The sequence below is a fragment of the Mustela putorius genome, unplaced genomic scaffold, assembly GCF_011764305.1.
Source record: "Mustela putorius furo isolate JIRA1106 unplaced genomic scaffold, ASM1176430v1.1 tig00003903_pilon_pilon_pilon, whole genome shotgun sequence".
In the NCBI taxonomy this organism is placed as follows: domain Eukaryota; kingdom Metazoa; phylum Chordata; class Mammalia; order Carnivora; family Mustelidae; genus Mustela; species Mustela putorius.
Genome location: NW_025422051.1, coordinates 3,446,694 through 3,469,161, shown reverse-complemented (window position 1 = coordinate 3,469,161; position 22,468 = coordinate 3,446,694). Strand labels below are relative to the sequence as shown.

At 47.4% G+C, this 22,468-nt stretch overlaps 2 protein-coding genes across 7 annotated transcripts in view; one reads left to right on the top strand and one right to left on the bottom strand.

The window, feature by feature from the left end:
- Positions 1-8,194: 8,194 nt before the first annotated feature.
- On the bottom strand, positions 8,195-10,653 carry NDUFB11 (NADH:ubiquinone oxidoreductase subunit B11). Its single transcript, XM_004754965.3, has 3 exons — positions 10,230-10,653; positions 8,581-8,711; positions 8,195-8,419 (listed from the first exon to the last, which is right to left on the bottom strand). Exons 1-3 carry the CDS (start codon positions 10,434-10,436, stop codon positions 8,293-8,295), a joined length of 465 nt encoding a protein of 154 aa, XP_004755022.1. The 5' UTR covers positions 10,437-10,653; the 3' UTR covers positions 8,195-8,292.
- Positions 10,654-10,938: 285 nt separating this feature from the next.
- Positions 10,939-22,468, top strand: part of RBM10 (RNA binding motif protein 10) — a 29,098-nt gene continuing 17,568 nt past the window's right edge. For 2 of the 6 annotated variants that reach the window (XM_004754959.3, XM_004754958.3), the window contains exons 1-2: positions 10,940-11,259; positions 13,236-13,377. In XM_004754959.3, the coding sequence (XP_004755016.1) occupies positions 10,995-11,259; positions 13,236-13,377 (407 nt within the window). In that variant the 5' untranslated portion in view covers positions 10,940-10,994. Of the gene's footprint in view, positions 11,291-13,235; positions 13,378-22,468 lie in introns of all 6 variants that reach the window. The other 4 variants (XM_004754963.3, XM_045068366.1, XM_004754960.3 and 1 more) reach the window with 3 other exon arrangements.

The following is a 22,468-nucleotide window of genomic DNA, read 5'->3' as shown; positions in this document are numbered from 1 at the left end:
ACAAAGAGAATAAACATGGGGCGCCTGGGTGGCTCAGTGGGGTAAGCCTCTGCCTTCAGCTCGGGTCATGATCTCAGGGTCGTGGGATCGAGCCCCACATTGGGTTCCCTGCTCGGTGGGGAGCCTGCTTCCCCCTCTCTCTCTGCCTGTCTCTTGCCTACTTGTGATCTCTCTCTCTGTGTCAAATAAATAAATAAAATCTTTTTTAAAAACAGAGAGAATAAACAGCTGAGAAGCTGATATTTAGCAAAGACACAAAGGAGGGGAGGGAGTCGGGAAAAGAGTAAAAAGACAAGACTACAGCACTTCCAGGCCCCAGAAGTGTACCTGTCCTTGAGGCCTCGTGGCCTCCATCCATGGCTACTCTTTTCCCAAACTTCAGCTGACACCCTGGATCCTCATTCTGACCCTGGCAGAGTTCCCCAGACCCTTTCTACTTTTGAGATGACTGACTCCAAGAATCCTGCCACTTTTCTGACAACTGCTGCTAAAGGCTCCAACTGGGCTAAGTCAATTTTCAAACCTTGTCTCCAGAAACCACCACGTGCCAGACCAGACCCCAAGCCTCCCAGAAGTGATTGCTAGGGACTCTGAAACTGCCTTCTATTTCAAGTCCACGATCTAAACACTCTCCCAAACCATAATAACCACAATTTCATTTTTTTAGGGAACTTATTCTATAACTTCAATGGTCACTACATTAACAAGAGTAAGAATTCATTCTTTCAACCAATATTGACAAACACTTAATCTGTGTCAAGCAATGTTACAAGCACTCTCAAATTAACCCTCTCCATATCCTTAGGAAAGAGTTAATGTCATTAGCCTCTGCTGGTAGAAGAGTAAAATGGGGCTGGGGGGCATCTGGGTGGCTAAGTCGTTTAAGCGTCTGCCTTTGGCTCAGGTCGTGATCCAGGGTCCTGGGATCGGGTCCCACGTGGGGCTCCCTGCTCAGACGGGAGTCTGGATCTCCCTTTCCCTCTGCCCCACCCCCAGGTCATGCTCTCTCTTCCTTGCTCTCTCTCAAATAAATAATAAAATCTTTTTTTTTTAAAGGAGAGTAAAATGGAAACATGAGGTCATACATTTGGGGAGGGGGTTGTGATTTGAACCCAGGCAGTCTGGCTCAAGAACCCGCGCTCTTAACCACTGTGACTGCCTCGCGATCGTGGCTCTTGTTTCAAAGTTCTCTCTTCAGTTGGATACTTCCTTTAGGTCTTTCTCAAATGTCATCTCAGTGAGGCCTTTTTCCTGGCCGCTCTAGCTGAAATTCACACATTCTCACACACACACACACACACACACCCGCACGCACGCACGCACACACACTCACTCACTCACTTTCCCCTTTCCTGCGTCATTTTTCTCTTTCAACATTTATTGCAGTATTATACATTTTACTTATTTTTTTTTAAAGATTATTTATTTATTTATTTGACAGAGAGACATCACAAGTAGGCAGAGAGGCAGCGGCTTAACCCACTGAGCCACCCAGGCGCCCTACATTTTACTTATTGATTTAGCAATTAGCATTACTCAAAATTGTTATTTGTCCTTTACATTTGTTATGTTTTTTATAGAAGTCAGATCCGAGAGGGCAGAGATTTTTGCCTGTTTTTTTTTTTTGAAGACTTTATTTATTTGGCAGACAGAGATCACAAGTAGGCAGAGAGGCAGGCAGAGAGGGAGGAGGAAGTAGGCTCCCTGCTGAGCAGAGAGCCTGATGTGGGGCTCCATCCCAGAACCCTGGGATCATGACCTGAGCTGAAGGCAGAGGCTTTAACCCACCAAGCCACCCAGGCGCCCCTGTTTTATTCACTGCTGTATCCCCTGTCGCAGAGTAGGCACTTGGTAAACATTTGTGGGATGAATGAATGAATGAAGGAGAGAATGAGGAAATTAACCCTCCCAATGAGGGTTGATTCCAGATGCCTTGTCTGGATATAGGTTGGCCCTGGATTTGCTCCTCTGACTCATGCAGAGTTCTCTGGTCTGATCTATTATTAGCTCTGCTTACAAACATGAACATTTAAAATCGGAATCATGCCACAGTGAAGAATTTCTATTAAGAGAGTTTGTCCTGGGGGCTCCTGGGGGGCTCACTCAGTTGAGTATCTGCCTTTGGCTCAGGTCATGATTTCGGGGTCCTTGGACGGAGCCCCAATTCTGGCTCCCTGTTCAGCAGGGAGTCTGCTTCTCCCTCTCCCTTTGCTCCTGCTCCTGCTCTCACTCCCTCTCTCTAATAAATAAATTTTAAAAATCTTATTTAAAAAAAAAAGAGAGAGTTTGCCCTGACATGAGTTATGAGCCAGTTTAATTCCTTGTTCAATGCCCTACAGTGGTACCCTTAACCCAAAGCCTGTTCTGGCCATTTTCACTTCTCTGAAGCTGTTTACAGCGAGATGAATCACTCTTGGGTTAATTTTTACAGTGACGATTTGATTCGTGTATCAATTCTCTTGTCTTGTTTCAGCAGTAATGGCTTTTCCCCAATTATCTTCTTGGAGTCAGGCTGCTCCTTGAACAGCTTGGGTACGGTCTTATTTCAGGAATCCTACTGGTTGTTCCCTCTGCCAGAAATGCCCTCATATCTCTATAGCTCATCTCTTGTTTTCCTCCCATTTCTTTCATGAAAAAAAAATATCATCTTTCTTTTTTAAAAAATCATTTTCAACAAGGGCTAAGCTGACTACCCTATTTTTTTTATTTTTCAAGATTTATTTATTATTATTATTTTTTTTTTTTTTGAGAGAGAGAGAGAGAGAGCATTTGAGCGGGGAAAGAGGCAGAGGGAGAGGGAGGGAGAGAATCTCAAGCAGACTCCATGCTGAGCCCAGAGCCCAATGTGGGGCTCGATCCCCTGACCCTGAGATCATGACCTGAGCACAAATCAGGTGACTACCCTATTTAAATACAGGCTTCTGTCTCTACACTCCTGATCCCCCTTGAATTTATTTGTTTGTTTGTTTGTTTGTTTGTTTTTAAGTAATCTCCACACTCGATGTGCAGCTCAAACTCACAACCTGGAGATCAGGAGTCAGATGCTCCATGGACCAAGCCAGCCTGGCATCCCCTGGTCACTCTGAAATTTAATGCATACTTACCATCTCCCAATATACAGATAATGTCATTGGTTGCCTTGTTTATTGTCTGTCTCCCTCTGCTGGAACATAAGCCCTAGGGAGGCAGGAAGTTTTGAATCTTTTGTTCCCCGCTATCTCCCCACTGCTTGTAACCGTGCCCAATATCCAGTAGGCACTCAATAAATATTCGTTGGATGAATAGCTCCTGTCATGTGAGCTTTTCTTTGTTTGTGGCCAGTTTTCACTGAGTCTAATATTTCAGGATCAAAATGTACAGGTTCTCGTTTTTTGGAGAATGTTGGATCCTTCCACCAGTTTTAAAGCTCAGAGCTTTGCCTGCCGTCAGTTTACTCCATGGTGCTTATGTCTATCAGTAACAGTCATGAATCAGGTTAAGATATTTTGGGTTTTATTTCCTAGGTAATCCATGACAAAAACTGTAAGCAGTGCCCCTTATGCAGTCCAGAATCGTCTGAGACGAGCTTTGCTAAAGCTTCTGGTTAACTTTGTGTAGGGTATAAAGTCAAAACTTCCAACCATCACTCCTGGGACCTTGTGGATCTCATCTGTAGCCACTCTTTTCCTGGAAGAGCCCAGGGTTTCCAGCGAGCATAATATTCCAGGCACACTGGCCTTCTGGTGGAACTTACCTGTGGATTTCTGTGTCTTTTAACTCTGGTCTTACCCACTACCTCGAGGGAAACTCCTTGAGGACCCAGACTGTTCTGGTGGGGGTGCCTCCAGAAGCCAACCCTGACCCAGGAATCAAAGTCAAGTCGTTTATTTGGGGATAGGGGAGTGGGCCAGCAAGACAAAGAAGAGATAAGGCAGCCGATGGAGACTTTTACTAAGCAACTTAGCATTGGGGGTTAACCTGAGCATGTTCCCACTGAGGGGGTCTGGGGACCAGCAGAGAACATACACCTTAGAGATGTCCCATCTGAGGGCCAAGGGGGCAAGGGTACTTACCTACCGGCTCTCATCTGTCATTGGTTAAGGGCTGCTGCCAAGGCGTGTTCATTTCCTGGCCCTTCCAGCCTGCTAAGTCCACAAACGGAACAGAGCAGCCTTCTGCAGCTCGAGAGGAAGCCCTCCAGTGAAGACATACAGACACTGGCGGTTGGCAGTTGGCCAGCACACACTGGAGCTGCAGGGACACGAGTATACAGGCTGGGAACTAACAGTGTCTGTTACACGGCCTGTGACTATCTTGTTCGCAGGCCCTTGCTCATAATGAATGCCCTGTGAGACTGAAGGCTGAAGGAGGATGGTATCCGTTATGTTGCTAGAGCAGAGCTGGGTCCAACAGATCAAGGTTCAAACATCCCTGGAGTCAAATGGTAGGGTGAAAGCCCTCTCTGTGTTTAGGCCCTCTGGTCACTCACGCTGGCCTCCGCCAACACCCCCACCCTGGGAAATTCCCAGGGCAGGCATCCTGGTATGTGTCTGGGACACTGTCAGGACTTGACCCAGGGTAGGCAACAAACTTCCACCTCTTCATCTCAGTGTGGTCCTTAAAAGCGCAGTGGCTTGCCGGAATGGCTACAGTGAGAATGATGGAGGGTGCCGAGCAATGGTGGGGATGTGGCGCTCACCACCATGGGATGTGGAGATTGGAAACCTGGTGTCATTTACTAAAGCTCATCCCATTTTGCCTGTGACTTAGGCCCTAGGTTTATGCCCAAGAGAAATGAGTGCATCTATCCATCAAAAGATGTATACAATAAGGGATGCCTGGGTGGCTCATTCGGTTAAGCATCTGCCTTCAGCTCAGGTCATTGTCCCAGGGTCCTGGATCAAGTCCCACATAAGGAATCTCTGCTCAGTGGGGACCCTGCTTCTCCCTCTGCCCCTCCCCCTGCTTATGTGCTCTCCCTCTGATGAATAGATAAATAAAATCTTTTTTTTAAATGTATATAACAACAAAAAAATGTGCATAATAAAGTTCAGAGAATTGGGGCACCTAGGTGGCTTAGTCATTTAAGCATCTGCCTTCAGCTCAGGTCATGATTCCGGGGTCCTGGGATTGAGCCCTACATCAGGCTCCCTGCTCAGTGGGGAGTCTGCTTCTCCCTCTCTCTGTGCCCACCACTCCCCCTGCTTGTGTGTGCTGTCAAATAAATAAATAAAAATTTTTAAAAATTTCACAGGGCGCCTGGGTGGCTCCGTAGGTTAAGCCTCTGCCTTCGGTCATGGTCTCAGGGTCCTGGGATCAAGCCCTGCATCGGGCTCTCTGCTCAGCAGGGAGCCTGCTTCCCCCTCTCTCTCTCTGCCTGCCTCTCTGCCTACTTGTGATCTCTGTCTGTCAAATAAATAAATAAAATCTTTTTTAAAAATGTTCATAGAATCACTTTTTTTAAAAAAAGATTTTATTTATTTATTTACTTGTCAGAAGAGAGAGTGTGCACAAGCAGGCAGAGTGGCAGGCAGAGGCAGAGAGAGAAGCAGATTCCCTGCCGAGCAAGGAGCCTGATGAGGGACTCCATCCCAGGATCTCGGGATCATGACCTGAGCCGAAGGCAGCGGCTTAACCTTCTGAGCCACCCAGGCGTCCTGACAGAATCATTCTTAATAGCCCCAACAGAAAACTCCCCAAAGGCCCATCAACACGGGAACCAATGAGTGTGATCTAGTCACACAATGGAAGGGATTACAGCAACGAGAACAGACAAACTACCGGTTATATAACGTGGTTCCATCTCACAAACCTCACACTGAATGAAGGAAGCTGGACGGGAAAACGTATGATTGCATTTATATGGACGTCCCAAGGCAGGGGGTGGGGGGTTGGACCTGAAGGGAGCTTTTTTTTTTTTTAGTGTTAAACATTTACCCATTTGACAGACAAGTAGGCAGAGAGGCACACAGAGACAGAGAGAGGAGGAAGCAGGCTCCCCACCGAGCAGAGAGCCCGATGCGGGGCTCGATCCCAGGACCCCGGGACCACGACCGGAGCTGAAGGCAGAGGCTTTAACCCACTGAGCCTCCAGGTGCCCCCTGAAGGGAGCTTTTAGTGTTCATTCATGTTCTCTTTCTCGACCTGGGTCCTGGTTACGTGGGAGTGTCTGGTTTGTAAAAAGTAAATGACCTTTGAAGCCTGTATGTACATTTTGTTTATTTTTTAAAGATTTTATTTATTTATTTGGGGGAGAGAGAGCATGAGCGGTGGGAGCAGGGGGAGAGGGAGAGGCAGACTCCCCATTGAGCAGGGAGTCTGACTTGGGGCTCAATCCTAGGACCCCAGGATCGTGACCTGAGTTGAAGGCAGACACTTAACCCATTGAGCCGCCCAGGGGCCCCTGCCTGTACATTTTTATTCAATGTTCAGAACAATGAAGTTTTGAGGTGGCTGGTGTGGCTGGGAGGGAAGGAAGGTAGTATTGTTGCCATCGGGAAGAGAGCAAAAGCGGGGATTTTTAGGATTTAGTTTAAGTGCCAGCTCTTGTTTGGCCAGAACGGAGGTTTCTTGAGATCCTGGGAACATGAGAAGGAGGCAGATCTGGGGGGGATTGGAAGCGTGCAGCCTCAGAGGCCATAAGCCTGAAGGCCACTAACGGTAGGCCATGGCGCCTACACCACAGGCAGCAAAAGTATCACGTTTCTCAAGCACATACTGAATCAGTCCCTGCTCTGAGCGCACAGGCGTGCCCGAACGCCTGCACTCGTGCAGCTTACCTCCCGAATGCGGTCAGTGGGGGGACAGATTCTCAGGTGGATGGTAGGGTATGGTGGCGAGAAGCTGAGGTTTATTATAGGGAATATAGTCAGGTACTTGGTGGCCGGGCTAGCACATCCCCTTCACTTCCCGTCCCAGTACCTACGGGCTGGAAGGTGGAGAGTGCTCTCTTCACACACTGGGATTCTCTGCTTTGGGGCCTAGCCTCAGGTTGGGAGACAGGCCCCACAGGGAAGCACTCGGGAAGTGAAATCACTCACTTCCAGAAAGGCTCGCGTGGGCGTTGCTCCCACCTTAGCCACGCACCGGTGGGCTGGGGCTCTTTCTGAGACTGAGCAGCTGGGGGTAGAGACATCACCTCTAGCGGTGGGTCCATCGGGACACATTTTCTTCTGGTAGCCAGGGATTGGGGGCTCCTGCACTCTCCAAAGTCCCAAGCAGGGACACACAAAGAGATGGCAGCAATGAGCATGTGATCTCGAGTTGTGAAGTATGAGCTTTAGAACAGGGCCACTGCGCAGAGGGCAGAGATGCCAGGGACATGAAGGGGCGCCCACATGTCCAGAATTAACAGGAATTTAGGGGAGATTCCCTGGAAAGATAAAGAGAGCCGGAGCAAGTCTCCTGAGCTCCATCTTCCAGAACACAGAGAGACAAAGACAAAGACAGAGGAAGGCTGAAAGAATGAGCCCGATGTGGGCAGACAGCCTATTCCCAGAGAAAGAACATGCAGGGGGAGAATTCCTGCAAGTGAGGGGGCGGGGAGAGAAGGGGAACAGGCAGAGACATGCATGCATACACAGAGATGTGTGTCTTGAGTGCAAGACCACCCAGACTGGGACAGAAGGGGAGAGAGAGGCATCCAGACTCACCAAGACACAAGACGGGCAGAAACATCAAAACGTAGAGAGAAACAGAGAAGGTGGTGAGGGAGACAAAGGCTTGTGCTTAGCAATGGAAAAGCCCTGTTTGGACACACTACCCTCAATTCCCAGTCGTCCTGGCCCTTCTTCTATGATTGGTTGCCGCTGATTTCTTCCCATATGCCACACCCCATGCAGAGGAGCCCTGAGCCACCCTTAAGGAGCCCAGACTATTCTGCCAGAGAGAGATGTCACACAGAAGAAGACTGAAATGCCAGATATGCGAGTGAAGAAGCTACCTGGGACATCTGTCCCAGTTAAAGGTGCCTTCAGCCTGCCGCCACCATCTGACTGCAACCACCTGAGGCCCCAAGAGGAGCCACCTAGCTAAGCCCAGTCCACCACAGGACCATGAAAGAGAATGCTAAATGGTCATCTCAAGCCACTAAGTCTTATGGTGTTTGTTATCCAGCAACAGATAATCAGAACAGGCTGCAGTGGCCTTTTAGAATCTGACACGCCCATTTCTGCACCCCCCTCCCACACACAACAAAACCGACACCAGCCAGTCAAACTTTTAGTCCCTTTAATTAGGTGCTCTGAAGAAAGGGGAGAATGACAGGCAGGCGGAGGAGAAGGTGATGGTTCTTGAGCCCCACTTGGCAACAGGTCAGTCCTCATCCTCTGGTAGCTGGATCTTGCTGGGGTCAAAGCAGTTGGATTCCATGATGGGGAGGCCATTGGCCTCTCGGTATTTAACAAGCCTCTCAGCTTCTCGGCGGGCCCACTCCTGCATTCTGGAGGCAGCAGCATGGGGGTGGATGTGAGGGAGCCTCACTGGACACCAATCCCCATTTTAGCTCCCCAATCCCCACTGGCACAAAGAACAGGATTCCTGGCTCAGCCCCCTTCAATCTCCACCCCCACCCATTTCACTCTCTCCGACACACCCATGCACCTGTAATCAGGCAGATAAGCTATAAAGGTGCTGCCAAGGACCAAGACGATGGAGAACCCAAAGAAAAAGACGACCCGCATGTTCCAGAGGTCCACAACAGGGTCCTTGTCATAACCGTGGGAGTCTGGGTTCTGTGGCAAGAAGAGGAAAAGGTCAGTGAGGGCTTCCTGTGGCTCCACAAAACCTTACGCTGGCCCTGCATAAGCTGGTCTCCAATTTCACCTCAGACCCATCTCCCCTCTCTCCTTTAATTCCTCTTTCTAGTCTTAGGAGTTATCAAACTCCTTCCTACCACAGGGCCTTTGCACTTACTGTTCCCGCTGCCTGGAAAGTCTTTCCCCCTGATAGCATCATGGCTAGGTCTGTCTCCTGGCTCAAAATATTGGCTTCATAATCACTTCCCTTAGGAGGCAGTCCCTAGTCACCTTAGCCATTACTTGTCTTAAACTATAGGAAATTGCCACTTTTATAGGTTAAAGATGGTTGCATATCGCTAATTTCCTATGGTTTCACAAAAAATTACCCCCTACCCCCCCAAGTCACTCCCCATCCACTTATCTTGCTTAACTTTCTTTCTAGCAGTTACCACTTTACCAAGGTAGCAGCATCTCCCCAGATCCTATCACATTATCTTATTACATACTCAATAGCACTGTTTCCGAATATTTTACATGACTATCGTCTGTGCTCTCCATTACCATACAAGCTCTAGGAGGGCAAGGGCTTTGTCTGATTTCCACACTGCTGAACTCCTAAGGGTCCTGAACCACACCTGGCATACAGCAGGCCCTGGGTCCTTATTTACAGAACGAATGAATAAATGAGTAAGATCCTATATATCCAAGCCAGAGGATAGTACTGATGAAGAACCTACAGTGTGCCATACACAAACTGCACAATGTATCAGGGAGGCAGAAGTAGCAATAATGATTAACACTTTCTAATGCTGAATACTAGGTTGCAGCTGCTCTTCTGAACATTTTGACTCATTTAATTACATGCGGCAGACGTAGCATTTTACTTTCTATAAGGCGTACTCATACTTTCCCCATTTTACAAAGAGGAACCAAGGAGTTAAGCTACTTGACCAAGGTCACAAAGATGAACAACTATCAGTGCTTGTATTCCAACCCTGGCATTCTGGTTTCAGAGTCTCTGCTATCCCCACAGCACAGCGGACCCGGTTCCCCCACACGTTCATCTCGGCGAGTTTGGGCAAGTCACCTAACATCTTTATGCTTCAGCGTCCTCATCGGTAGACTAGATATGCTCAGAGTACCAACTTCGAAATGGGGTTGTTTTGAGGATTAGATAACGTACCTAAAATGTTTAGAGCTCTGGCACCGAGCAAGCCCCATAGGGGTGTTTAGTATTACTGTCGTTATGTTATACTGCTTCTAACGTGTTTTGAGCATCGCCCACTTCAGGTTTGATACACGTCTTCAAAACAAAGCCAATCTTGCCCCCGGCCCTGAACTGAAGATTAGCAGGGGACAAAGAAGGAAATCAAGCTAAGCAAAGTTCCCAAGTCTTCGAGGATCTCACCAGCAGCGCAATCCTCAGCCGTTTAAGAACGTCCTCTACGGCGTCCCGTCCGCCGGTCCCTCCCTGACTGACCCTTCTTGTGTCCCGTTTCCCCTCCCTCTCACCTTCTCGTAGAGGTTTTCGTCCTCCGGATCTGGGTCCTCCTGCCAGCGTACGGTCGGTGCCGGGGTCCGCTTTCCAGCCATAGCCGATGGGGCGATCACGGCCCTGGCCGAGCTGGACTCCCAGCGAACGCGGGCGGCTGGGAGCCCTCGCGTCGCCGCTACTGCCAAAAGGCGGCGAGCGCTCCAACTCAACAGTCCAGCCGCCATGACAGGTTGTGCTGCAGGCTCTCAGGGGCGGGGACGGAAATGCCACTGTGCGCAGCTGCAGTTGGCCCGGGCGCGACAATTGTCGCTCCGCCCCCGCCGCACTAAATAGGTCCCGAGCCCGGATTTGGTTTTCAAGTGAGGTGAGGCGCTGAGTAGCCCCTTTTTCCTTCCCTCTGTCATGGCCTCACGGGGGCGACCATTTTCCCAACCTCAGTCAGGCCAAGGAATTTCTGGCTGATAGGTCGGCCCAGTCCCTTGATAAGAAAGCGTTGACATTTGGACGGCCGCAGGTCCCAGCCAATGGCACGGAGATTTCCCTCGTCCTCTGGGGAAAGGGGCGGAGCTTCCGTTTGTCTTTCATCTTCGAAGGAAGCCAAGCTTCTAAAAAGCGGGCCTCGCCGGATTGGCCAATAGCTACTCCTTTTCGCGACTTGCGAGCGTTCGCAGGGAGAGTGGGGAGGTGGCATACGCTTGCCAATCAGGGCCGGCCAGGGCTGGCCGTCGGCGGCCGGCGACCAATAGACGAGGCCGGCCAGAGCGCGCTCCCTTAGTAGGTGGATGGTGGTCGAAGCGCCGGCTCCCTTCTCGTCGTCGCCATTTTGTGCTGGTGACTGCGGCCGGCCGGGAGTAGGCGGCAGTGGGTTTCCTGGGGAGGGTAGCGCGCTTGGCGCTTCTCCCCTCCCCGCTCCTCCGCCCTTCTGCCTCCGGCCTCGGACTGGGCGGTGGTGCGGGTCGGCTCCGGCTGAGCTGGGAGAGTTGGAGGAGGTGGCGGCGCGCCGAGGTGATGTCCGGGAGCCCTCCCTTGACAGCCCGGGCCGAGAAGGTGAGCGTCGTCGCTGGTCGTGGGGGCGGAGGTAAGGGACCGGGGGCGGGCGGGTGCGGAGAGGAGGCGCGAGGGCGAACTATGGGACGTGGGCCTGGGCTACGCGCGGAACCGAGGCGTGCGTGCATGGCCTGAGCCCGGGAGGGGGGTGTCCCCCCCCCCACACACACACACACTGCTTTTGAGAGCGGAGGCGCGTGCGCGATTGGGGCACAGAATGGGTGCACGCGGGTTGGGGGAAGGGAGGGACCGATGGGAGTGGGTTTCCGTGGTATCTGCGACACCGAACTTTATCTGTGGAGGGGCCGAGGTCTTTATCCATAGGGGAGGGGGTGTGCTGTCTGTTCCGTGTGACTTGGGTACTTACCGGTCCGTGGGGAAGCATTCTGTGGCTCAGGTCCTTATTCTTGGGTGGGGGAGGAGGGAAAAAAGTCTATGACTCTGGTCTTTATCCTTGCAGTCTGTGCTGTAACTCAGGTCCTTATCCATGGGGAGGGGTCCTTATCCTTGGGGAGTTCTTCTTGGGACTGGCCCTAATCAACCCACTTGCTAGGCGGGGAGGGAGCGCAAGGAATGTGTGCATGACTTACTGCCCCTTCTTTGGGGAGGAGTTCGAATCCGTGACTCTGGCGCTCATCCTTTGATGGGCCTCAGTGTGTGATTATGGCCTGTATTTATTGTGGGTTCCTGTCTTGTGATTTGGGCCCATAGTTATTCGGGGCGCGTGTCTGTGACTTTGGTCCCTATCTGTTGTGGATACCGGTGTGTGACTCCGACCTCTTTGCCAGAGTCTGCTGAGGGTTTTGTATCTGGCTCTCATCCACTGGGGCCCCTGGTTGTGATTCTAACTCTTATCCATCTGGGAGCAGGCAGCCCTGGTTCCCTGTGGCTTAAGGAGGAAGAGAAAATTGGTTGTGTGTATACATGGGCAAAAGGTGTGGTGGCTAGCTACTGTTGGGCAGGTGTTGCTGCTGCCTAGCTTTGCCCGATTCCTGCTGAGAGGGTGGGCTTGAAGATTCTGGGTTACTTCTTGGTGACCCCTGGCCAGGTCACGTGGCTCTGGGGACTCACTTAGTTCTCATGGCAGCCCTGAAGGCTGGATGAAGTGACTCACCCTTCCATCCCAGCAGAACAGCACAGTGGTTGGGAACAGCCTCAAAAGGGCTCCTTTTGCCTTTGAATGAGTTGGACCCAGAGCCCTGGGGAGAGAACCACCTTGGGACCTGGCTGTGCAGAAGAGAGAGGGCTCGAGGCTGAGCCAGTTGCGGAGTGAGGGCCAAAGCTGTTTTGGCCCGGAGCCCAGGGAGGCGTCAACTGTCTCACTGCCAAGTTAGCCCCTTTACCCTCTAGGCCTTTTGTGGTCTCCTGCTGTCTTGTAGGGGGCAGCCAGTGTCTTTGTTGCAAGGATGAAATGGCACCTGGGGCCCTGTGGAAGGAGGCTGGTGGATGCCTACAACTCCTGTTGTGAAGTCTTACCTCCGTGCCTAATGTGCCTAATCTTGACAAGTCGTCCAACGCCGAGAGCCCTCTGGGCAGGTAGCTCCAGGCTCAGACTTGTCTACCAGTCTCAGGTGGCAGAGCCCTGATCACAGAGTAGGTGGCACCACCAGGGCTCTCTGCAGGATGCTCCCTCTCTGTTAAAGGCCTTTGCTGTTTCTGTTTTATTTAAGTGAGCTCTGCGCCCAGTGTGGGGCTTAAACCTATGACCTGAGATCCAGAGTTGCACGTTCTACTGACTGAGCCATCCAGGTGCCCCTGGCCTTGCTATTTTAGGGCTGTGGGCTATAGCCTCATGTCTGGGGGGAAAGGAAGGAGCAGACCAGGTAGGGGCTGCTTTCCCACTCTGGTCCACAGGAGTACCAGGAAGTTGGGAAATAATGTCCCTGGGCTAAGCGACAGCAGAGAGCCTTGACAACAAGGGTTTCTCAAGGAGGCCCCAACTGCCTTGACCCCTTTCTTCCTTCTACTCTCCCCAGAGTCCCTGCAGGAGGCATCACCCAGGCTGGCAGATCATGGTGGCAGCAGCGGGGGTGGCTGGGAAGTGAAACGGAGCCAGCGGCTGAGGAGGGGCCCCAGCAGCCCCCGCAGGCCCTATCAGGACATGGAGTATGAAAGACGGTGAGTTACCCACTCCCACCCCTGTCAAGCATCCTTGGCTTATCCCCGTGTAAGAGTTGGTCCAGGAAGGTGCTAGGAGGGGACTTCCGGGCTGGGGAAACAGCGCAGCAGATGACTGGTTTCTTTTCAGACGTTTACTTGGCACCTGTTGTGAGCCAGGACCTGTGCTAGGCTCTGGCAGTGCAGTGGCGAGTGAGACAGATAAGACTGCAGCCTTCTTCCTCAGGGTCTCACAAGGGAGACCACACAGTTTACAGGTGATTAAGAAACAGCTTGATAGGTGCCATGGTGGATTGTGGAGTTGGGAAAGGATCAAGAGAAAGGGGGGAATAGAAGCCGAGGCCCAGGTTCCCAGTTGGGGTGACTAAGATATTCGCCAAGGTGTGGACAGCCACTGTGGGAGGAGAGGCAGAGGTGGGTGGCGGGTGGGTGGTGGGTTGTAAGTGCCTGTGGATTCTCAGGGGAGAGGTGTGGGCTGTAGCTTTGGGTTGGAGGGATGGATGGGAGTGGTGCCTTAAGAGTCAGGCATTTGTGCAGACAAATATGGGGCAAGCCAGGTCAGATAATGGGAGACTTCAGGGACAGGGTGGGCTGAAGCTGGCGGGATACTCGTCTTGGAATGGGATACTCTCATATGGTTATTTTTATTTTATTTTTTTTCCCGTGTGGTTATTTTTAAACTGGTACGAACAGGAAACAGTCGGGACACTTGGTAAAATACAGAGATCCTGGGCCAATCCTCAGCATACTGGTGGATCACTCCAGTTGATTTCTCATGCAGATCATCTATTCCTGACATATTAAGAGTACATAGGAAAGTAGACCTAATGCTCCCAGAAAGCCTCTCTTAAGAGTCAGTAGATTTATAAAAAGTCAGAGAGGAAATACTTTTTTAAAAAATGTCTTTAAAAGGGTTTCTTTTTCCACCACTGCCTTTAAAAATTTTTTCTGAAAAGCGAGCCCAAGTTTTGAGATGTGGTCATCATCTAGTGTTATTCAGTCTTCTTATTAAAAAAAAAAAAGTCTTTTGAAAGCATTCAGGTTTTGGGTGGTATTCTCTGGAAATGCTTCATGGCAGTTTCTGAGTTTGAGTAGGTGACATACTTCTTTCAGACTTTATAAAGTTTTCAGACAAATAAAGCCACGGTCTTTCTTTTGGCTTTCAAGTGCAGAGGTTGGAGTTAAATCCATACCTTTTCACTTCAAAGTGGGTTTCTATCATAGGTCACTACAGGGCCTTCTCTTGCCATATTTGTTTTTTTCCTTCTCATTTCCAATTCCAGTAGCTGTAGGCAGCTGCTCTGTCCTGTTTGAAATGTAGCCTTCTAAAATATGTAGCATTGTTTTGAGTGTCTGTGTTCTTAGTTTATACAGTGGCAGAGTGCTACAGTTTACTTTTTCTTTCTTGAACTTTGTGTGACTCAGCACTGCATTTTTAAGATCTGTACCCCCTTGCCAGGTGTATATTAGCGCTTTGCTTCTAATTGGTCCCAAGGATGCCATGGTATGTGCCTGTTGCCTTTTCCTTAATGATTCCCTCAAGGATGGGTACCTGTAAAATTCATCACTTTTTTGTCTGGTAGTCTGTGCTTTCAGAAACTTCTCTGCTCCTGCATCTGGATCACAAAGGTTGTTTTCACTCCATAGTTTTCCCTTTCATATTCAGATCTTTAATAACATCTAACAGTTTTTTTGAATATGGTATAAGGTAGGTTTTTCGTATATGGTATAAGGTAGGTTCTGGTTTTGTGTTCCTCCATATAGTGGGCAGTTTTCCCAGTACATTTTAAATGGTTCATTCTTTCTTTATTGATTGTAGTACGTCATCTCATTTCAAGTTCCTTCATGTATGAGGATCTGTCTTGAGTAATCTGATTTGTTTCATTGGTCTATTTGCTTAATTCTTATGCCAGAACTTTACTGGGTTTGTTATTATGGCTTTATAGAATCTCTTAGCTCCCACTTTACTCTCTTATTAATCAAAGTTGATTCTAGCCGTTGTGGGACTTATATAAAAAAATGTATCAAGTTGGGACACCTGGGTGGCTCAGTTGGTAAAGCCACTGCTTTCAGCTCAGGTCATGATCCCAGAGTCCTGGGATCAAGTCTGGCATCGGGCTCCTTGCTCGGCAGGAGCCTGTTTGCTTCTCTCTCCGCCTCTGCCTGCCGCTCTGCCTGCTTGTGCACGTGTGCGCGTGTGCGCTCTCTCTCTCTCTCTGACAAATAAATAAATAAAATCTTTTTAAAAAATGTATCAAGTCCCTCAAAAACATTCAAGAATTTTGATTAAGATTGCATCAAATTTATATACTAATTTGGGGAGTATTGTCATCTTTGTTAAGTAGTGATCTCATCCAGGACCTGTATAGAGAATATTTTAAAATTCGTTTAAAGGACATACAAGGGGTGCCTGGGTGGCTCAGTCAGTTAAGCATCTGCCTTCGGCTCAGGTAATGATCTTGGGGTCCTGGGATCAAGCCCCACGTCAGGCTCCCTGCTCACCGGGGAGTCTGCTTTTCCCTCTCCCTCTGCCTCTCCCTGCCCAGGCTCATGCTTTCTCTCAGTCTCTCAGATAGATAAATAATCTTTTGAAAAATTAATTAATTAATTAAAATAAGGAACCTACAAATCTATGGGGCATCTGGGCAGCTCAGTCAGTTAAGTGTCTGACTCTTTTTTTTTTTTTTAATTTATTTAACAGACAGAGATCACAAGTAGGCAGAGAGGCAGGCAGAGAGAGGGGGGGAAGCAGGCTCCCTGCTCAGCAGAGAGCCTGATGCGGGGCTCGATCCCAGGACTCTGGGACCATGACCCGAGCCGAAGGCAGAGGCTCAACCCACTGAGCTACCCAGGCGCCCCAGTGTCTGACTCTTGATCTCAGCTCACATCTTGATATCTGGGTGGTAAGTTCAAAGCCCCACATTAGGCTCAGCGCTGGGCATGGAGCCTACTTAAAAATGAGTGAATGACATTCAGATCTGAATAAATGAAAATACAAGTCTTGTGTAATTCCTAGGTGCTTCAGTAGTTTTCATTGACATCTTTGTATCTTTTATATTTTCCAAGCTTATGTTTCCTGGGGTAGAGGAAAGCTATTGGTTTTTTTTTCTAAGTTATCTTACCCCTGCTGTACTCTCTTATTATTTCTGATTATTCATTGTTGATTCTGATGGTCTTTCTGAGTAATTGGTCATGCTAGGTGCAAATCAATTCTGTCACTTACTTCTTTTTCCTCACTTAAAATGTTGTCTAGGACTTTAGTACCATATAGTGTCAGTGATGCCGAGTGCACAAAATAAGACTCATTTTGGCAGGTTGTAACAGAAAATCTGAAGAATAATGGCTTAAGCAGTGTGGTTTATTTTATTTTATTTTTCTCATAAAGGACATCTGCAGATAGATGAGACATTTCTGTCTCATAAAAGGCACCTGCAAGACATCAACAGTCAGTCCCAGCCTGATAGGCAGCCCCGTCTGCTTAGCCATCAAATTGGATGTGTGCTGTTAGGCTGTTAGAATGTAGCCTTTCATAAACCAAGAAAATTCTCTCATCTTAAGTTTGTCAAGATTGATCAGAAATGAGAATCAGGGGCACCTAGGTGGCTCAGTCAGTTAAGCATCTGACTCTTGATTTTGGCTGAGGTCATAATCTCAGGGTCCTGGGATCAAGTCCCACTGCACTGAGTGTAGAGTCTGATTGAGATTCTCTCTCTCCCTCTCCCCCCCATGCTCTTTCGATTTCTCAAATAAATCTTTAAAAACATAATTAGGGGTGCCTGGGTGGCTCAGTCAGTTAAACATCTGCCTTCGGCTCAGGTCATGATCCCAGAGTCCTGGGATCGAGCCCCGCAGCAGGCTCTCTGCTGAGCAGGGAGCATTGGGCTCCCTGCTCGGCAGAGAGGCTGGTTCTCCCTCCCCCTCTGCCTGTGACTCCCCCTGCTTATGCTCACTCTCTGTCTGTCACATAAATAAGTAAAATCTTAAAAAAAGTAATCAGTGTTGGGTTTGAAGAACATTAAAAAAAAGAAATGAGGGGCGCCTGGATGGCTCAGTGGGTTAAAGCCTCTGCCTTCGGCTCAGGTCATGATCCCAGGGTCCTGGGATCTAGCCCCGCATCGGGCTCTCTGCTGAGCAGGGAGCCTGCTTCCTCCTCTCTCTCTCTGCCTGCTTCTCTGCCTCCTTGTGATCTCTGTCTGTCAAATAAATAAATAAAATCTTTAAAAAAAAAATGAGACTCAAACTTCATAATTACATGCTTTTTTTCTCCCTTTGTCCATCAGTTTCACAAATCACATTAAATCATATCCTTGCCTTCCTTGATCATGGTATGTATGTGTATGTTTATAACTTCTTATTTTGAAAAAAATTTCCAGTTTTCAAAAAAGTTGCAAGTGTGTAAACTCCTGTGTATCTTCTCTCCAGAACCACTAATTGTAAACATTTTGCCACATTTATTTTACCTACCTACATGCCTCAGCATCCCCTCCCCCCCATTCTCTCTCTTTCTCTGTAAAGATACAGGTGTATATATCTATGCATCTATATATAGGCAAGTTTTTTTCTTCTGTATCATTTCAGCTAGTGACTGGCATGACCCTTAAGCATGACAGAATGTATGTCCTAAGAACAAGGACTTTCTCTTTTGTAACCACAGTACAGTTCTGACTATCAGGAAGTTGAACATTGTTACAGTACTTTTATCTTCTAAAAAGTCTGTTCGAATGTCATCCCTTGTCGTTTATGGCACTGGTTCCCTAATCTAGGATTCTGTCCAAGATCACACACTACACTGCATGGAGCTACTTTGTATTCTTGGTTCCATTTACTCAGGAACAGCTACTAAATCTTTCTTTTTCTTCCATGGCCTTGATATATTTTAAGAGCACAGGTCCTTGGCTTTGTAGATGCTTCTGAATTTGAGCTTTTCTGACATTTATTCATGAATTGTTGGAAGAAAAATTATTTACTATGTACGTTTTTAAGCTACTGTTAGGTTTGATTAGGTACTGTATTATTTAGGATATTTGCGTCTGTGTCTATCAGTAAAGTGGTCTTAACGGTTTTCCTCTTCTAGTATCCAACTGACACTGAGTCACCATAGCCTCATAGAATGATTTGGGCAGCTTTTGCCATTCCTCTCTTTATCGGAGAAACTTGAATAAAAATTATCTGTCCCTTGAAAGCTTGTTAAAACTGAGCTTTAAAGGGCCCTGGGTTTTTAATGATCATTTTGTGTAGTTCTGCCAATTTTGGCAATTTATGTTTTCCAGAAATACATTATTTTGCGGAGGCCCTCACATATTAGGATTCAGTCCAGCTTTGTAGAAATCTATTATGAACAGGGTCTGTCTTTGGAAGGTGTTTTGTCAAAGTGCTCTGTGGCCAATGAAAAGTATCCTTTACTGTCCAAATCTGTTCTCTTCCCAAGTTTAGATAGCAAGAGTTCAGTATGCATATTTACTTGGTTTAGGGGCACCTGGGCGGCTTGGTTATGTGGCCAACTCTTGGTTTCTGCTCAGATCATGATCTTAGGGTCCTGGGATTGAGCTCTTCCTCAGGCTCCATTCCCAGTGGGAAGTCTGCTTGAGGATTCTCTCTCTCCCTCTCCCTCTGCTCCTTCCCCCTGCTCACATGTGTGCTTTCTCACTTGCTCTATCTCTCTAAAGTAAATAAATCTTAAAAAGTTACTTGGTTTAGATGGTGAGTATCAGAGTTCAGGGTTTCATCTGAACATTTATTCAACTCTATTTGGTTCTTAAATTCTGGGGACTAGAGTTCAACTATTGAGTAACTGTGGTAAGCAAACACACATTTCTTATATCAGAAACCTTAAGGGGTGCCTGAGTGGCTCAGTCGGTTAAGCATCTGACTCTTTATCTCAGCTCAGGTTGTGATCTCAGGATCGTGAGATCGAGGTCTATGTCAGGTTCTGCATCACTCATGGAGCCCACTTGAGTTTCTTTCTCTTCCTCCCCACTCCACACCTCCCCTTCTCTAACAAACAAACAAACAAACAAAACCCTTAAAATACATCACTCATACCAGCCTCTTCTTGTCTAGGCATTTATCATAAAGAAATAATTTGGATTCCAAGCTAAGCTCACAAGGACAGGGACCTCATTTTATTGATAGCAGTATCCCCAGCACCTAGAACAGTGCTTGATACATGGCAAATGTTACATTAATATTTGTTGAGTGAAAGAAATAAGTGAACAATTACGAAAATTTGGAAACCAACCAGATGTCTGGAAACATTTTATTTTCCCCATTTGTTAATTATCTTGGAGCTTTATAGTGTTTTTCCAATATTTTATTATGAAATTTCAAACATACAGCAAAGTTTAAAGAATTTTATAGTGAATACCTCTATACTCATCTGCTGGATTCTACATTAACATTTTACCATGCTTGCGTTATGACACGTTTATTTGTTTATGGTATTTTTAACCCATTTTTAAGTTTTTACAAAGCTAGATTTATCAATTGTTTTTTTAATGACTTCAGAGTTCATCTTGTTTAGAAAGGCCTTTCCCCATTCTTGGGGTGATTCATTTTTTTTTCTTATGTTTTCTTTCTAATGTCTTTATGGTTTCTATTCAGGGATTTAAATTTTTGATTCATCTAGAATTTACTTGGTATAAGAAGTGAAGTAGATAAAAAACTTATATTTTCTTAAACTTTTTCTGTGAAGGACCAGATAGTAAATATTTTTGGCATTGCAGACCATGCCATCTCTATCACAACTACTTGGCTAAAAGCAGCCCCAAACAATATAAATGAATGGGTATAGCTGTGTGGAAGAAAACTTCATTTAGGTAATTGGATTGGGTCCACTGGCTATAGTTTGCTGATGTCTGGGCCAGACCATTATTGCAGCTGGTGTTTATTGACTAATCCATTTCCCCCTGTTCATTTTGAGTTGCAGCCTCTGGGTTACTCTATATTTCCATGTGTGTTACTGTGTAGCATGGACTCTGTTCAGTTTCACTGATCTGTGCATTTATGTTTCAGTTGTTCCACCTTTAACACCTTTAATATTTGGTGAAGCTCTTCTCCCCCTTCTTATGTTTTTTTTTTAAACAGAATTTTCCTGACTCTTCTAAATTGTTTCTTATCATTTGCTATTATAAACAGTGCTGTTGAATGATGTTTTTGTATGTGTGCAAGTATATTAAGTTTCCAGGGAAATTGGGGGTCAGGGTAGATATTTAATTTTACTGGCTATTGCCAAATTCCCCTCCACAAGAGACTGTTCCAATTTCCTACCAGGAGTACAAGAGTGCATGTTTCCTATACAGCCTTACCAACAGTGTCTTGTGAAACATTTGGACTTTTATGGATCTGTTGCATTAGAAATGTTCTATCACAAATCTTCCTTACAGAAGAATTCTAAATAATATATGTAGATACTCCACATTATAGGAGGTTAGAGCTTAATTCTCCTCTTGAGTATGGGCTAATCTAGTGACTTGTTTCTAAAGAACAGAGTATAGAAAGGGAAAAAGAGAAACTATAGTGGAGGAACGTGGCAGACCCCACCACAACCACAAGGTCAAGTCAGCATTGGCAGTGATAACTTACATTGATATCATGGTTCCCTTTATATGATGAAATCAGTAGGTCAGGTCACCTCTCTTGTATCCCCCCCCCCAAAAAAAACCCATAACCTCTGTAACCTCAAGTCTAATCACAAAAACACAATGGACAAACCCAAGTTGAGGTAAGTTCTGCAGAATGGCTGACCAATACTCTTGAAAACTGTGAAAGTCATTTAAAAAAAAAAAAAGAAAGACAAGACTAAGAATCTTCACTGGCCAGAGGAGACTAAGGGTGCATGATGACTAAAAGCAATGTGGCATCCTGAGTTCGTCCTGGAACAGAAAATGTGGGTTGTTAGTAGTACTGGGAAGACAGGTGAAATCTTTTTTTTTTTTTTTTGAAGAATTTATTTATTTATTTGACAGAGAGAGATCACAAGTAGGCAGAGAGAGAGAGGAGGAAGCAGGCTCCCCACTGAGCAGAGAGCCCAATGCGGGACTCGATCCCAGGACCCTGGGATCATGACCTGAGCCGAAGGCAGTGGCTTAACCCACTGAGCCACCCAGGCGCCCCAGACAGGTGAAATCTTAATAAAGTCTAGTTTTGACAAATGTACCATGGTTACATTTGTCCCCTGTTAACATTAGGGGAAGCTGGGTGAAGGATATACAAGGATTATGTTATCCTTGAACTTTTCTATAAATCTAAAATTATTTCAAGGAACGCCTGGGTGGCTCAGTGGTTAAACCTCTGCCTTGGGCTCAGGTCATGATCCCAGGGTCCTGGGATCGAGCCCCACATCGGGATCTCTGCTCAGCGGGGAGCCTGCTTCCCCCTCTCTCTCTCCCTGCCTCCCTGCCTACTTGTGATCTCTCTCTCTCTCTCTGTCAAATAAATAAATCAAATTTAATTTAAAAATCTTAAAAAAAGAGAGAAAGAAATGGGCAAAAGGCTTGAATAGACATTCCTCCAGAAAAGACACAAGTGGCCAATAAGCCCGGGAAGAGATGCGGGATGATGGGTGTCGGTGAGGATGTGGGGACACTGGAACCTTGGCGCATTGCCAATGGGGATGTAAGTGGTACAGCTGCTGTGGGATACCGGCCAGAGACTGCAAAATGTTATGTCTACACCTGCCATGGGGTCCAGCAGTTTCATTCCTGGGTACCTACCCGAAGGAACTGAAAGCAGCGAGTCAAACACATATTTGTACACCAGTGTTCACAGCAGCATTAGTCCCAGCCCCTGAAACAACCCGCAAGTGGAAGCAGCGCAAGTGTCCATCAGCAGGCACGTGGCCAAACAGCGTGGTGTGTGCGTGGTGTGTGCCATACCTACATATGTGTGTGGCCACAGAACAGGATGTTCTGATGCACACTGCAATGAGGAGGGACCTTGACAACGTGATGCTAAGTGAAAGAAGCCAGACACAAAGGAACAAACATGTAATTCCCCTTACACGAGGTACCTAGAACAGGCATCTTCATAGGGTCTGAAAGTAGAGTGGGTGGGGTGGGTAGGAAGTTAATGTTCAGCGGGTAGGGAGCTTCTC

Excerpts from the sequence above, each read along its gene's own strand:
- NDUFB11 (XM_004754965.3), bottom strand. The coding sequence starts at position 10,436 with ATGGCGGCTGGACTGTTGAGTTGGAGCGCTCGCCGCCTTTTGGCAGTA. Across the intron at positions 8,712-10,229 it reads ACGAAAACCTCTACGAGAAG|AACCCAGACTCCCACGGTTA; the intron begins GTGAGAGGGAGG and ends TTCTTGCCACAG. Across the intron at positions 8,420-8,580 it reads GCTTATCTGCCTGATTACAG|AATGCAGGAGTGGGCCCGCC; the intron begins GTGCATGGGTGT and ends TGCTGCCTCCAG.